Here is a 14,921-nt window from a genome sequence, read left to right as displayed (position 1 = left end):
CTTCCCGTCCTAATCAATGATGCTGTTATTCTTGCTTCTGGAGCAGCCGGAAAGATTTGACAATAACTTGGATAGCTTTTGGAGCTCTGTAGTTTAAGTTCTCTGCTGTATATATTTATATCAGATACACATAACATTTTATTTTTCTAACTTTGAAGTGTATCATTGACCCTTTATAGCTTGCTTGCAGAAGACATTATGTTTTGATTTAACAAATACTTCCTTCTCAACTTCTCACCTGAAGTGATCCCATTTCTTTCCTCCCAGTTTCTCCCTCTGATCACAGGCACAGCAGTGGTTTCCTGATGCATTTTCATGTTCCCTGCCGCAGCTGACTGCATTATTCTAGGGGTGACAGCCACCCATCTCACTCTCTCTGTCCCTACTAGGTGGCAGTGACCTTATTACTTCTTCCCTTTGCTGTTCCTGTACCTCACAGCTGCCAGACCCCTTTTCTCTGGCGCTGCCTGACTGGATTGAGGTAGTGGTTCAGCATCAAGCAGTTGTACTCCACGTCTGCTCCATGAGAAGGTTTCATGTCTGAAACACAGCTGGCACAGCTCCACGCTGCTGCTCTAATAAATGATGGTGCTTCTCCCTGCAGCCTTCCCCAGCTTATGTCCTTTGACCAACACAGCTATAACAAGATTGGTCCTGCTTTGTCTTTTTCCAGTTAAACTGTAAACTCCAGAGCAGAGTCTCTCCTGATGTGTATTGAGCAGAATCTGCCTTAATGCTTTGAGCAGTTCCTCTTTTATCCATCTCTGTTTCACATAAGCATTTTTTTAGGCAGAAACTGTAGGGTCTGACTTTGCTGTATGTCAGGATCTGTGTGTTGTCAAATTGGATGTTACAAATGGTATCAGACAGCCTTCTTGCAGCAGACCTGCAGCCCTCTTTGACTGAGGACCCCGATCACCACAATTCCAGGATTTTGTAATCTGAGCAGATTTATAAATGCATAAAGTGTTTGAGTTGGAGAAGCTCTTTTAAATAACTTGGCTCGTGGTATGTAAAGGAGTTTTAATAATGACATTGAATCCTCCATCACTCAAAAAATACAGAAGCCTTTCTTTCTTTTTTTTTTCTGGAGTAAAACACAATATAGACAAAGAAATTCTGGTGAGTAAATTGACCTTCAGAATTGGCAGGCTTGGTAACCTGCACCTGGAAAGCTGAAGAGATAATTTGTACTTCATTGCTTAGGAAGAGCAGGGCTTGGTTGCTAATGCTGTTCTGGAGACTAAAATACACTCTCTAGTAGTGCACAGGCTGTAAATTTGATTTGTTTATTTATTCTTGAGTTGGTGATTTTAAGTACTGTCTTCTCTGCACCATGGGACAAAGCATGAAGTTGTGTCATCTATTAAATATGCTAATTTTTTCTTCTTCTTAGAAGTCATTTTTATAGTTTGAGATACACATACCAAAAACTGGGGTTAGGCAATTTAGAAGAAAGAGTTTGACACAAAATCCTGAAGAAATAGGTTTTCCTTCAAATACACCAGGAAAGATCAGAATACTGAAGACTTTTATTCTCATTAGATCTCTATCTGGCACAGAAGTTGGCATGGTGTTTGGCAGGATTAAAACTATTGAAGTGTTGCCAGCAAAGGGAACTTAGGATGAGTTCGTCAGGAAAATGAAAGGAAAAGTTGGACCAAAATTTTTAAGAGATATATATAAAATATTATTTTATTTTAATCAGTTTAGGCCTATTGTTTGACTGAGCTGATAAATGAAAATAAAGTAAAACAATATGTTTTCCACTTGTCTAAGTAGTTTATGTATAGCTAGTGGCAGGGGACTCATTTGGTAGCTATGTTTATGGTAAGGGTAATTTTCCTTTGTTTACGGGGAATTTTTTTAGTGTAAGATCTAGCTTTTGAGCAGAGAAGAAGCTAAAAAATGAATTTTGTGGGAGGGAAGCATATTTTTTTAATAACCTTTTGTTTAGAGCATCTGGTTGGAAAATATTTTGAGTTTGATGTTCCAAAAATGAAAGTGACAATATACTTTTTATAACCATTATTGTAATACCCTGTATTCCTCTAACTCATCAAGTCCTTATGAATTGGAAAATTAAACATAATGCTTGATGGTGTCAATGTAAAAATATTCTCTTTGGACTGCAGTTATAAGTTTAAGTCAAACATGTTTAAATCATAATGCTGAACATTGGACAGTAAATATCAGCATGTGTGTTTGCTGTGCAGTGACCTGCCCAGCATTATACCATCTTTCAGTTCTAGAGGCATAGAGGGAAATGTTAAATTTGCACTGTAATTGCTGATGAACTTGTTCTTCAGATATTTAACATGATGGTGCTTAAACCTTTTATAAGGAGAATAGTTGCTGAACTGAAAAGAGCAACCTTTTAGTTAAAACAAACATTGACACTCTATGTGTACTTTCAGCTAGGAATAAATAGCTTTTAAATCTATAGCTAGCTATATATATTTGTACACAAATATTTTTAAGTATTTTTAAGATGTATAAGAAAAGCCATTAACAATTCATTTTTCAAGGGCTGACAGATTTTCTACTACTCTTCAAAAATTCCAGTGCCTAAGAAATACCTTTATATGAGTTACTTCTTAATTTTAAAAATACACATTGAAGTCTTGACCCTGTTGCTTGTGTATTTCTATGGAATCAGAGAGACTGCTTGTGTTATATGGCTATTTTTATTTGTTGTTTGGTTTTTGTTTTTTTTTTTTCTTTTTGATGTATTTGTGAAGGACAGGCTTTTACACAGGCATGCAATATGAATCAGCTAACTGATGCCATGGTATTGGCTCTTCATTGAAATTCAGTTTCTTCTTTGACTCAAATAGCAGTAACAAGTAGGTTAGAGAAGTTCATAGAGGAGCCTTTGATCTTCCTAGTGGTGTGAGGAACAGTTACAGGGGACTTGCTTTCCCAGCAGAGGTTGCCCTTTCTCCAGACCTATGCACTGTCCTGAGCAGATTTCTCTATGTGCAGCAGTGATGAACTTCTCGGAAAGGACAGCGGTAGAGCAAGTGCTGTCCTGGTTATAGGGCACCATCACCACCTCTGGAATTTTCTTTTTTTGTGGACGCTGAGTCAGTCAGTCACGCTTCTGTCTGCTGCAGGTTGGTGGGTGGCAGCAAAATGTAAGAGTCAATTATTTGGGGCTTTTGTGCATTATTATGATCCCTCTAAATATGGATGGTGCCTATTCGTGTATTTGAAATAGGATTCAAGTGTCTGGTGGGTGTGTTTTTGTTCAAAATAAAAAAAGGCTGAGCTAAAGGATGTGCTTTGTATTATATATTCAACTATCATTTTCCTGCTGTTTATTTAACTTCTACCCAGGCGATGAAAAAGAGAGGGGGAAAATTGGACATGAGAAATTCAAGGCATGTTTGCCTGTTGGAATTTTAGCTCTGCCGTATTCCTTACTCCTAACTTCGTATCTTTGCATGATGTACTTTATGAACTTAATAGGACATACAAAGCACTAGCTTAAAACTGCTTTGGTCTTTTGGGCGTCTAATAATGAAACATTTCAAAGCAACTTTGACAAGGTCTGTCTGATAACAGACATCTGCACAAATGCTGGGGTAAAGCCTGGCTGGCAATATTGATCCATCATGAGGCCTAATGGAGAAGAATGGTTGAGATGACATTGTCCTTCACCTCAAATTTGTACGGAAAAACTTATCTTGAACCTTCTACACCATGAAGGAGCTGGAAGACAGGTATTCTGCATCCATAGCATGGTAACAAAGATACTATGATTTTATTGTGTAGACTCAGTTTTTTGACAAAATCATGAGGTAAATCAATACCTTGCTGTTCACACCCACTTACATCAGCGATGTTCAATGTTAAACGTTTATTGTTGGTAATAACCGCCCATCTATTTAAGATTATCTTTGTCTCCTGGGCAGAATGTGTTGCAAAGTAAAGATGAAATCACTTTGAATAGATTTCCTTTTTTTTTTGGTGTTTTGCCTACTTTGACAAGAGACTTTAAATCCCTGCAGTTCAGGTTGTCTAGAACTCAGCATTTTTATATGGTTAAAAAAAGTGTATGTGCAAAGGTGAATTCTTTGATGAAATGAAATGTGACTCTATACATACAATAATGCAATTGACTTAATTTAAGAATGTTTTATGTATAAGCCTATAATCTGTTCAGATAGTCTATTATAAGACAGATTTTTCAGGAAAGTATTGAACAGTATTGAAGTGTTTTTATTTATTTATTTAGAAAGAAGCAACTGTTTTAAGTAGGAGTCCTACTTATTTCACATCACGCTGGTTGTAGGAAGGTTACAGGTAGAAAGGAAGCAGAAAAACTAAAACTGCTCGTAAACATTACTCAAACTAGGAATGATGTCAGCTGAAGTGCTCAGTATGATCCGGTATCACCAGCTCCCCCTCCATTGGTGTGTAGTCTCTTTTTCCCAGGCAGAACCAGTCTTTAAGCTTGTTTGCCCTAAAGGGCTTTATTGCGAGGTTTTTTCTAGTTGTAGTTGAGGAATGTGCCTGGCCTGAGGATACTCCTGGTTTTCCATGGTTGTATCCAAACACAAATCCCTTTTGTGAATTTGTAGGCTTCAAAGGCTACAACTATTGGCCTTTGGGTGCAGTCACAGCTGATCTCTCCTTAAACTATCATTCAAGTAAGCCATGGGGCAGTATGTTTCTGTGATGCAAGGAACATGTATGCAATGCAAAATAATGTTAAAGGACCTTCCACTCTCTGTGATTCCTGCATGATGTATTCGAATAGCTGGGTCTTGTGTGATATGCTGCTGATTATTTGGTATCTGCCAGTCAGAGCAGCTCTTATCTTGCGTTTATTATTTTAATATAATATATGGGTATCACAGATTAAAATTTCTGAAGCTTGTGTGCCAACTAAACATCATTTCTGTTCCTCATTCTGTGTTTCTAGTCCGGGACTGTGAAGCTGACCAAGCCTGTGGCGTTATGGACCCAGCAAGACGTCTGCAAATGGCTGAAGAAACATTGCCCTAATCAGTATCAAATCTACAGTGAGTCATTCAAACAGCATGACATAACTGGTAAAGTATGCACTATCAGAAATATTTTACTTACTTAAAATGTGGCAAATGGTTTTACTTTGTTGTTAATAGATTGTGACTGTGCACTGAAGGCTTTTTGTTGATTGTACGACTAGAGAGTTGCAAGGTTTAGAGCAGGAGGAGTATACCAGCTTTCATAGGATGTGGTAAGTGATTTCCCCATCCCTATAAAATATAAATTTCAGATTATTCAGGGTTAATCTAATGAGGAAAGAAGCCAATATGTGGGTAAGGGCCACACCTTGTTCATTCCAAATAAATAAAAAAGTACCCCAAGCATTGAGAAATGTCCTGTGAGTAAAAATGTAAATAAGGTTTTTTTCATTGAGGTTTTTCACCATGTGTTCATATTCTTTTTTGCCTTTTTTTTTTTTAATTGAACTTTGAGTCCTTAACATGTAGGATGGGAAGCAAGCCCAACTGAGCCCCTCCCTAGGGCTGAATCAGGATCAATACAGCAAGTTCATTTCTGACAGAAGTTTGTTTAATTTTGCTCTGGAAAATTTTCAATGGAGGAGATTTTTACATCTCTCCATTCCAGTACTTTATGGTCCTTGAAGTTGGTAATTTCCTAGTATCAATCTAAACTATTATTTCAGCTAATGAAACTGATTTCTGCCCCAAGCATAGCTTGAGTACAGTTGTTCTTTCTTGCAATCTTCTCTTTACTGGATTGGAGGCCTCCTACTTTCCTTGTCTAGTCTAAAAAACATTTGTTTGTTCTATCATGGCTTGCCACCCAAATACCCACAGGACCTCCAGACCTTCAACACTTGGTGTCTTGTCTTAGAAGAATATATTAAAAAGCCTCATTGTGTTTTATTTTCCTGTTTACTTTAGAAGTTGATACCGATTTTGTTCATCTGCTTGACTTAACTCCTATTCAGTTTCCTGTAGTGGTAAGACAGGCTGAGAGAGTTGGGGCTGGAGAAGAGAAGGCTCCAGGGAGACCTTACAGCAGCTTTCCAGTACCTAAAGGGGGCCTACAGGAAAGATGGGGACAAACTTTTGAGCAGGGCCTGTTGCAACAGGACAAGGAGTTTTAAACTGAAAGAGGGGAGATTTAGATTAGGAAGAAATTCTTTACTGTGAGGGTGGTGAGACACTGGAACAGGTTGCCCAGGGAAGTCAGGGATGCCTGCTCCCTGGAAGTGTTCAAGACCATGTTGGATGGGGCGTTGACCAACCTGGTCTAGTGGGAGGTGTCCCTGCCCATGGCAGGGGGGGTGGAACTTGATGATCTTTAAGGTCCCTTCCAACTCTAACCATTCTATGATACTATGATTCATTCTATTTTAGCTGACCACTTTGAAGTGACGTCAGTTTAGCAGAGTAACTGGATTAATATAAATACAGATGTAACTTGGGAGTTAAATAGCATTTTTACTCATATCCCAGGTATTAATTAATCTGTAAAAAGTTTAATGTGGAACACTAATTTGTTCTCTGAAGTGATGTTATACAAAACTGGGAGTTGGCATTCAGATATTTAATATCAAGCAGAGATTTGAGTTTCACATAGTCTTCTTTCACTCAGTCTTAACAATCATGCATTGTTAACTAGTGCATGTTTCAATCAGTGTCTGTTTGTATACGTGTACTTGTGGGTTTTCAAATTTCCCATTGATTCCTGTCACTATTCTTTCCTTTCTGATAATACACGAATGATTGCAAATGTGGCGAACTAACATACCAGTATTTGTTTACTATGTAGCCATGAATACGCAAACACACTTATATGTGAGAGGTGGTTTGTATTGGTTTGGCAAGTGTTGAGTGTTAGTACATAAGCATCATGCCCATTTCCTCTAAGTCAGCATCTGTTGAGTGCAGTCCATAGGAATGTAGTCTGTGTCTCCACCCATGTGTACAGAGCTGACTGCATCCAGAGGGCTACCAGAAAAGCATGAAACCTATTTTTAATTTTGCCTAATACTGGTTTACTTTCATATTGTCTCTTTTTAGAATTAAGACACTGAGATGAAGTTGAAAGGAAGAAAAAGTTATTTTCATTTTAACACAAACATAGATAAAAACCTTATAGTTTCATTGCAGATGTGCAAAACTTTGAACTTTATAGACCTCTATGAAATCAAGATCAGTTTTTCTTACTTTACACAAACGAGGTATAAGGAAAATATTAGTACGAGTGTTAGAAAGTAGGTCTGCAGGAAAGAAAATAACTTCAATTTAGTAACTACCAAAGAAAAGAAGAAACACGATCAATGTTTGTATGGATTTTATAGAAGTATATTGTGATAATATTATGAGTGAAATCAATAATTTGGGAGGATATTTCCAGTGCTGTTGGTCCCTGTGACTCTGATTATTTGAAATCTAATATGGGGATAGAACAGTGGATTTGTGGCTCAGAAAAAAAAGTAGAGCATGAAAGAGGTATGGAAACTCATGTGACGATTAAGCCAGGGTATTGTAACTGTTTCCAGATATGGCTATGGAAAAATGATGTGATTGTTGAAAGTGTCTCAGGAATTAATGTGACTTTACAGGCTGCTTTGATAGGGAAAAAATATGATGGAAAAGAACTTGAAGAAACTGACATGAAAAGGATATTCAAGCTTTATTTGAAGATAAAATCTAAGGCATGGTCATAAGCCAGGAAAATAGTCTTGGGCAAACATATCTAGCAGTTGTTAACCGTAGGTGTTGAAAAGTGCAGCATTTTACTTGGGACTATTAGTTGCTGATTACAGTTTATCGAGTTGGGGGCAAAACCACAACCCAAAATGTCCTTTTCTTTGTGGAGATTTTATACCTTTTTACTACTACTGACAAAGAGCAGCTGAAGATGTATAAGAGAAAAAAGCTTAATCTGGTGATTTACGTAGTAAGAAAAATGATCTTCCTATTAACTGTGATCTTGAGGATGCCACGGGACAGAATGTACTCTCAGCAGATTTGCAGATGACACCAAATTGGGGGTAACAGTCAATGGACTCAAGGCTGCCATTCATAAGGACCTAGGCATAGGGACCAGACATAGGCTGGAGGAATGTGTCAACAGGAACCTTATGAAATTTAACAAGGACGAAAGCAAAGTTCCGCAGCTGGGAAGGCTGAACCCCTTGCACCCTTTTCTGCCTGGGGCTGGCTGGCAGGGAGCAGCTTTGCTGAAGAGGATGGACCTGTGGTCTGGATAGTCAGGAAGATGAAATGACCCAATATTGTGCCTTAGCAGCAAAGAATGATAACAGAATCATGGGGCAGTATTAACAGGAAAATAGCAAGCTGATCAAGGATAGTAATTACTCCCCTTTACTCTGTACTTTTTAGACTCGAGCTCTTGTCTCTTCAGTGCTGGAACTTGCACTCCCAATGCAAGTTCAGATGAGGGCCACTAAGATGCTCAGGGCTGGAGCACTTTCTCTGTGAGCAAGAGGTTGAGGAGCTGGGCTTGTTCAGCCCAGGGAAGAGGCAGCTTGGCAGGGTGGGATGGGGGAACTAGCAGCCCCCCTGTGTGCAGAAGAATGTTATCAAAAAGATGGAGCCAAAACCCTTCATAGTGATGCATGAGAGGCATCAGGCTTGAGTTGAAACAAGAGACTGAGGCTGAACATAAGGAGAAACTTTTCCTCATGAGAGGACTGTTGGGCATTGGAACAGGTTGCTCAAAGAGGTTGCACAATCTCTGTCTTGGGAAGGTTTCAGACCCCAGCTAGATAGAACCTTGAGAAACCTGATCTGCTTTGAGCAGGAGGTTGGGCTAGAAATCTGCTGAGGTCTCTTCCAAACTGAATGCTTTTCTAGTCCTATGATTTACTGAGTACCTCAGAACCAGTGAAATGCGTTTTGCGACCAGTTAGCGAGAATTAAATATGGAACGATCTAATAAGAAATTGGGAGAATTTTTTTATACACAAAATCCTTGGGTTCAGGCAGTGGGGCATTTGGTTAAGTTGACTTATTCGGCAACAGGTCAGAGGTTGTTTCCATGGTGTTGTACCCAGAGCCAGAACCAAAAGAATTTGAAGGACTAATACCGAGTGACATCTAAGGCCACCTGATAAGAATTAGCAGGAGTAGGAAAAATAGACAATAAAAAGGGGCAACAAAAATGACAGTGGTCTGAACGACCAAGAAAGCAATGTAATGGTAGGGGCATGTCACCAGAGACTCTACACCTGGTCTTGGCATTTACACCAGTGTCAGGAGACATAAAAAGGTGCTCTGACTGGCCATTTTTAATACTCATTTTATACCAGTATAATCCAGGGGGCAAACCTGAGAAATGGACCTTGCTTTCAGTATGCATTTGTGGCTTTGAATTTGCCAGGCAGCAATGCTTTTAAAGTGACTAGGGAGCTGTTGAGAGATGAGCTGTTCTTTCACGTTCTTATCCTGTACCATTTAAACAAATGAAGATCTTTGCAATGTCTCAGCGTTAACAGGAGCAAGACTGGGTGTAGAATGACTAAGAAATAACCATTTAGGGGAAAATGGTCCATTGACAAAGTAATAAAGAAGATGTCTAGTAACTGCTTATTGATGTGTGATTTGTTGAAAGAAAGGAAGGAAGGAAAGAAACCCTGCTTCACCTCTTGTTTTTACGCCGTGTTCCCCAGTGTGCTAATGCATATCTTCAGAGCATGAGGTTTTAATGCTATGATCATTAAACAAACCTCATTCTGTCAAAATAATACCCAAGAGGTACCTTGGTCCAAGTGAAGGAATTTGATAGGAGGTACTTGAAAGGACTCAAGCCTTTTCAAATTAAACTTTTAAGGAGGAAAGGAACAGGACTCAAGAAAACCTCTTTTTAGTTTTAGAAGGGACCAGAACATATGAATATTCATTAAATACCAAATGGGACCTCGAAATATGGAATATGAACTGCTACTGAAAGCCTGCTGCAAATAGCCTTAAAATCTGGCTAATTCTATAACCTCTAAAGATGCTTGCATTAAATAAGCTATATTGACATATATGAAATTCATATAAATTCTTGACTTTAATATCTGAATTGATTTTTTTTTTCACTTCAATACTATCTTTGCAAATGTTAGGGGCTTGTCATATCAGCTGAAATGCTCAAGTTATTTAGCATGTTGGTGAAAGGATACTGCCTTGGATGGTTAAAAAGGATTGTTTAAGATACTGCCCTGGAATCTGGAGAAATCTTGGCTCCATTTCAGTTTATTCTGGTATTCATAGGAAGCACACTGAATCCTTAGGGTCTAAGTTACTCTGTCCATACTATCAAAGTGTTGCCAGATAGCTTTCCGATTTCCAGAACATACATAGTTTAATTATGCCCTTTGTTTCATGGAACTCAGCTGAGTTTTGTGCTGCAGCCAATGCAGAGACCTGGGGATGAAAGTTGTGCAGTGGAGCGCAGGAGGCCTGGGTTTCATTCCTACCTCTGAGGCAGGAAAGGTGACCAAAATCAGGTGGCTTTATTCATCATGTTAAGAATTCCTGATCGTGTTTGTCCTCCCCGTATACGTTTTGGCATCTGTACAACAGAGATAAAGATACCAGTGTTGTTAAATATGTTTTGATAATGTTTGATGATATGTTTTGATGTTAAAATGTTGTGATATGTGTATAAAAGATGTTGTTTGAGCCAGCTGAGTCTTCCTGTTACCAGGTCCGTTTCATTTGGAACAACTGCTCGCTTCCTGATCCCTCCCTTGGCAAGTGATTCCAAATTTGTTGTCCTTCATCCTTCTGTTAAGAATGAGCATCACATTGACCCAAAATTTCTCTTGTGCCAGTGACACAGCACACCTAATGTGAGACCTGATGCAAGAAGGAAAATGAGGTCTTCTGTAAGGTGACCTCAATAGGTATTCACCCTGATGGTTCCCTGTCTGTATTACCTGACTCCTGGCCCTCCAGAGTCTTCTTACAAATCCTACTGTAGTTACAGTGCAGAAGAGTACAAAATCCAGCACCTTTTCCTGGCTTATTTTATTGGACATCGTTTTATTGTCCCTTATAAACCTGCCCTCTAGGTTGTTATTGGTAGAGAACTGTTTTTATGCTCATGTGTTGGACTGGTGCCAAGTGAAGAAGTTCCTGGGTCAGGGCAAGGTGTTGTAGGAAGTACTTTAGCCTCCTTTAAAGCATTATTAAAGTTTTGCTTACTGCTTTTTTCTGTGTTTGGTCCCAAACCTGTAGCAAGTTTTGATCATTCTGCAGCACTGTCATGTATCTCAGAAAGCATCTAGTTTATTCACAGTAGAGAAGAGCTTTTAGTAGAAGTAAAAAGAACCTTTAGTTTGTCCAAATGGAGGGTATTTCTGATAAAATATTAGTTACCTTCCTTGTTTTGCATGTGACAGTGCTCTTCAGCGCAATACATCTCTCCTCCCAAGCAGTGTTTGTCTGGTAGTGGTGTCGTAGAAGCAATTTCCATCTCCAGGCATCTCTGTGAAGCCCTTCCCTTCTCCATAGTGCAAAGCTTAAGCCAGCCTTGCCCACGTTCCTTATTTATGTCACTTTTCCCTGCTCTTTCTGTGAGGTTTTAACAGGAATGTTGGTTGGTGGGCTGTCAGATCAATCCTGACTACATCCATCTGCTGTTTAAAAAATAAAATACAATCACTGCTTCACCCTGGAGAGAGCTTTTAGTCTTCTGCCTGGATAAGGTCAGACTTATTTGCAGCATTCTTTGTTGAGCTGTGATGCTCGTGTTGGAAAATGTGAGGGACTAAAGACTTTTCCCTGTTTCATACTTGGCTGCTCTCAAAGTTTTAACATGTGGAACACATCAAAGAGTGATGGGTGTTGGGATAGGGCTTCTGTTTGCATAATATGTGGCAACTGTTCTTTTTGCATGGAAAATAATATCAGAAATATATTAATATAACCCTGTGTTTATATAGCATAGATTTGAAAGAGGTTGGATGAGCCAAATAGTTGGAAAGTGGAAATATTTTTTTCATTATTGAACCTCTTGCTGATAAAGAAAATTTTACATGAAAGTAATCTTCTCTCGTGTCTCAGCAATGGTTCCTGGGCTTTTTTTCTTTTCAGGCAGATTATAGCTCATGCAATATATAATGAACTCCCACAACAGGCGGCAGAACTAAATGGCTCATAAGAGATCTGGTATGACTGGGAGGGCTCATCTGAAATTGAGAAGGGGACAATAAGGCACTTGAACACTTCATGGAAGTTGTAGCTTAAGTATTAACATAGTTGATTATTTTCTACTAAATTGGCTTTTCTGTGAAAAATAATATGTGGATTATTATGGCAGAAAGTCATCTTTTTTATGAGTTTGTTGGTTTTTTTTAAATCAGGAACAGGAAAATGCCTTCTAACTAGCTGCCACAACAAAGTCTTCATTGCTAAAACAACTTGCTGCTTGTGCAGAGGAGAACTAGGCCCTATCTGCATAAGAAGGAATTGAGTCAATTAGTCCTGAAGTGGAGCTAACTTCTCTGCTGTGTGCAAACCTGTGGGGAGAGTCTAATGTCATAATTTGTTACAAAAAATCCCGTGTGGAGGAAGTGATACTATCATCTGTTCTGTTTAATAGGAAAGGGAACTTGCTGAAGGGAGATTGAGGTATTTTTGCCCTTGCTTGCCAACGACATATTAATGTTATTGCTACTATATTTACTGAATTCAGAATGAACAGTTTCCATGCTTCTGCTCCATTATCAGCTGTGAGATCTGCTGTGCAAGTGGCTGATGATTGTTTTACACAGTTTCCTGTCTTATTGGATATTTCTTGGGTCTGCTTGCTTTTCCTTGGTATGCTCTCTCCATTTGTAACTACCTGGGAAGATATCTCATGGTTTCAATAAGCGATTGCTCTGCAGCATACTCAGAAGTGAATTGCACTCTAGTTGCCTTTTTCTTTACTCTCTGGCTGTATAAGAATTCAGTAAAAGCCATGGTAGCCAGATTTGCTGTAGCTTTTACTCCTACCTGATGTATAACACAGATTCCAAGTCATCTTTGAACTGAAAAGTATAATTCCTGTCTTTCAGCTTCAGATTTGAAATTCCCTGTCAACTCGGCTTAGATAAGTTCTGTACTGTGTAAGTATTTAGGTGACAGGAGAAAAAGGTATATTGCTCTCCATTTGAAGTAGTGTTTACTTGTTCCTCAGTACTTACTCCTCAAGTGCTGTCAGATGTTGGGGAATTAATGTTTCATAATTACATGCAATGATAATTGGATTATTCCTTCCCTCTAACACAAGGGGTTTTTGCATTTTTAATTTAATCTTGTTCTATTTATTTTAGTCAACTTTTACTAACTAGAGATCAACTCATCTTTTACCCTTCTTCTCCTTGAAAAGATCCTTGTTGCACACTCTTTGTAAACTTGATCCACTGTATTCTCTACAAAACACTGATTCACATCAGTATCGTGTGATGTGATAAACTTACCCCCAGAACCTCTCACCGGGGCAGCCAGTTTCAAAATCAATTTCTGTTTTTTTACTCAGAGGGGAGCTAAAAGTGTGAGTTAGGGTGAGATATGGAAAACTATCAAATATCTTAGCAAAGCCTATTTCAGGAATTCTTAAACCATATTGTAAAGCTTTGTGATATTTCCTAGTTTGCTGATAAGGGTGCATAGTGTGTCTGCAAGAACTCCTGAACAGTGATTGTGATCCACTGACAGAGCCAAAAAGCTTAGGAGCTTCTGATTTAGCCTTTGGGTGCTTACCCTATCTGTCTTGGGTGACTCAGGCATCCAGCTTAAGTGGGATTCATAAGACCGAGGGTAAGACAGTAAATTGCTGAAGTAATCACCAGAGGGGCAAGGGATGCCTCCAAACAGATGAATTTAGTGGATTTAATATAGCTAAGAAAAGATGTTATGAAAACACCCCTTTTATGTTGTCCCTGTTTCCTTTGTCCACCTTTTTTTTTTTGCAAATCTTCACATCTTCTTGATGAAGCATGCTTTTTATCAACTGTTTTTTTTCTTTAGCTCTTTTACAAGGGTATTGATTACTTCATTAATAGTTCTAATGCTTTGCCAAATATTGAAGCTCTATGCTCTCATTTTATTTCTTATGAATTTTCTAGGGGTTGTTGGAACCATCACCAACTGCTCATGATTACATTATTACTTTACCGTGTTCCTTGATCGATCGCTAGGCTGTGATGATCCCATTATCTAGAAGCCAGGCAGGGTGAAGCACTGTAGTTACTTGTAGATCTCCAAGGAACAGCTTGAAGCCATAGGATGTTGCGTTGTTAACCCTGATGGCACTTCGTTTCCTTTTTTTTTATTTCCCCACTTGATTAATACTGATGAACTACTTTGATGTGGTGCATAACAGCCTGGAGTCTTTCCACTCAAAGGACCAAGTCCTTAGTTTAGAATTGGCCATTGAACATTTAGGCTTTCCTATGAATTGTGCTGATTCCAAGCACTGTGCCCTGACTAAAGTCTCGTTAAGCTGTAATTCTGTGTTGCTTTTCTAAAACTTCTGCGGAATGTGTTGGGTCTGGAACTTATTTTTTTCAGCTTGGTTAAACTGCTGGTTAGTACTGCTGGGCTGTGATTTCCCAGCAAGTCAGGCTTTCCTGCAGTGCTTCAGAAGTACTGGTTCCCATTCTGGTGGGAAACAGGACAAAAATGGGAGGTATTGGAGGGTGTCCTTGCAGATGACTGTGTGTCTGGGAAGGAGTATTTGTTGTCTTTGCTGGGCAGACATGAAGTCAATTTTATGGCTTAGTTGTAGGTAAGGAAAACTTAGATGGGGAAAACTTCAGTGATTAAATGGAGGAGTTGTTAGAGGACCTTACAATTCTTCACTTTGAAGAAGTGAATTAATTTGCTGCTTAGTGGGTGTGTGTTTGTGGTATCAGTGAGGAGTTAGAGCTGATTCTTTTTACTTCAGCT

At 38.9% G+C, this 14,921-nt stretch overlaps 1 protein-coding gene across 3 annotated transcripts in view; it reads left to right on the top strand.

The window, feature by feature from the left end:
* The window catches only part of SAMD12 (sterile alpha motif domain containing 12), a 153,841-nt gene that overhangs the window by 28,480 nt on the left and 110,440 nt on the right, over nt 1-14,921 (top strand). For all 3 annotated transcript variants that reach the window (XM_014965479.1, XM_014965480.1, XM_014965478.1), the window contains exon 3: nt 4,931-5,060. In XM_014965479.1, the coding sequence (XP_014820965.1) occupies nt 4,931-5,060 (130 nt within the window). The remainder of the gene's footprint in view (nt 1-4,930; nt 5,061-14,921) is intronic.

Source organism: Calidris pugnax, unplaced genomic scaffold (genome assembly GCF_001431845.1).
Source record: "Calidris pugnax isolate Ruff unplaced genomic scaffold, ASM143184v1 scaffold41, whole genome shotgun sequence".
Lineage (NCBI taxonomy): Eukaryota > Metazoa > Chordata > Aves > Charadriiformes > Scolopacidae > Calidris > Calidris pugnax.
This window is presented reverse-complemented; position numbering and strand designations above follow the sequence as displayed.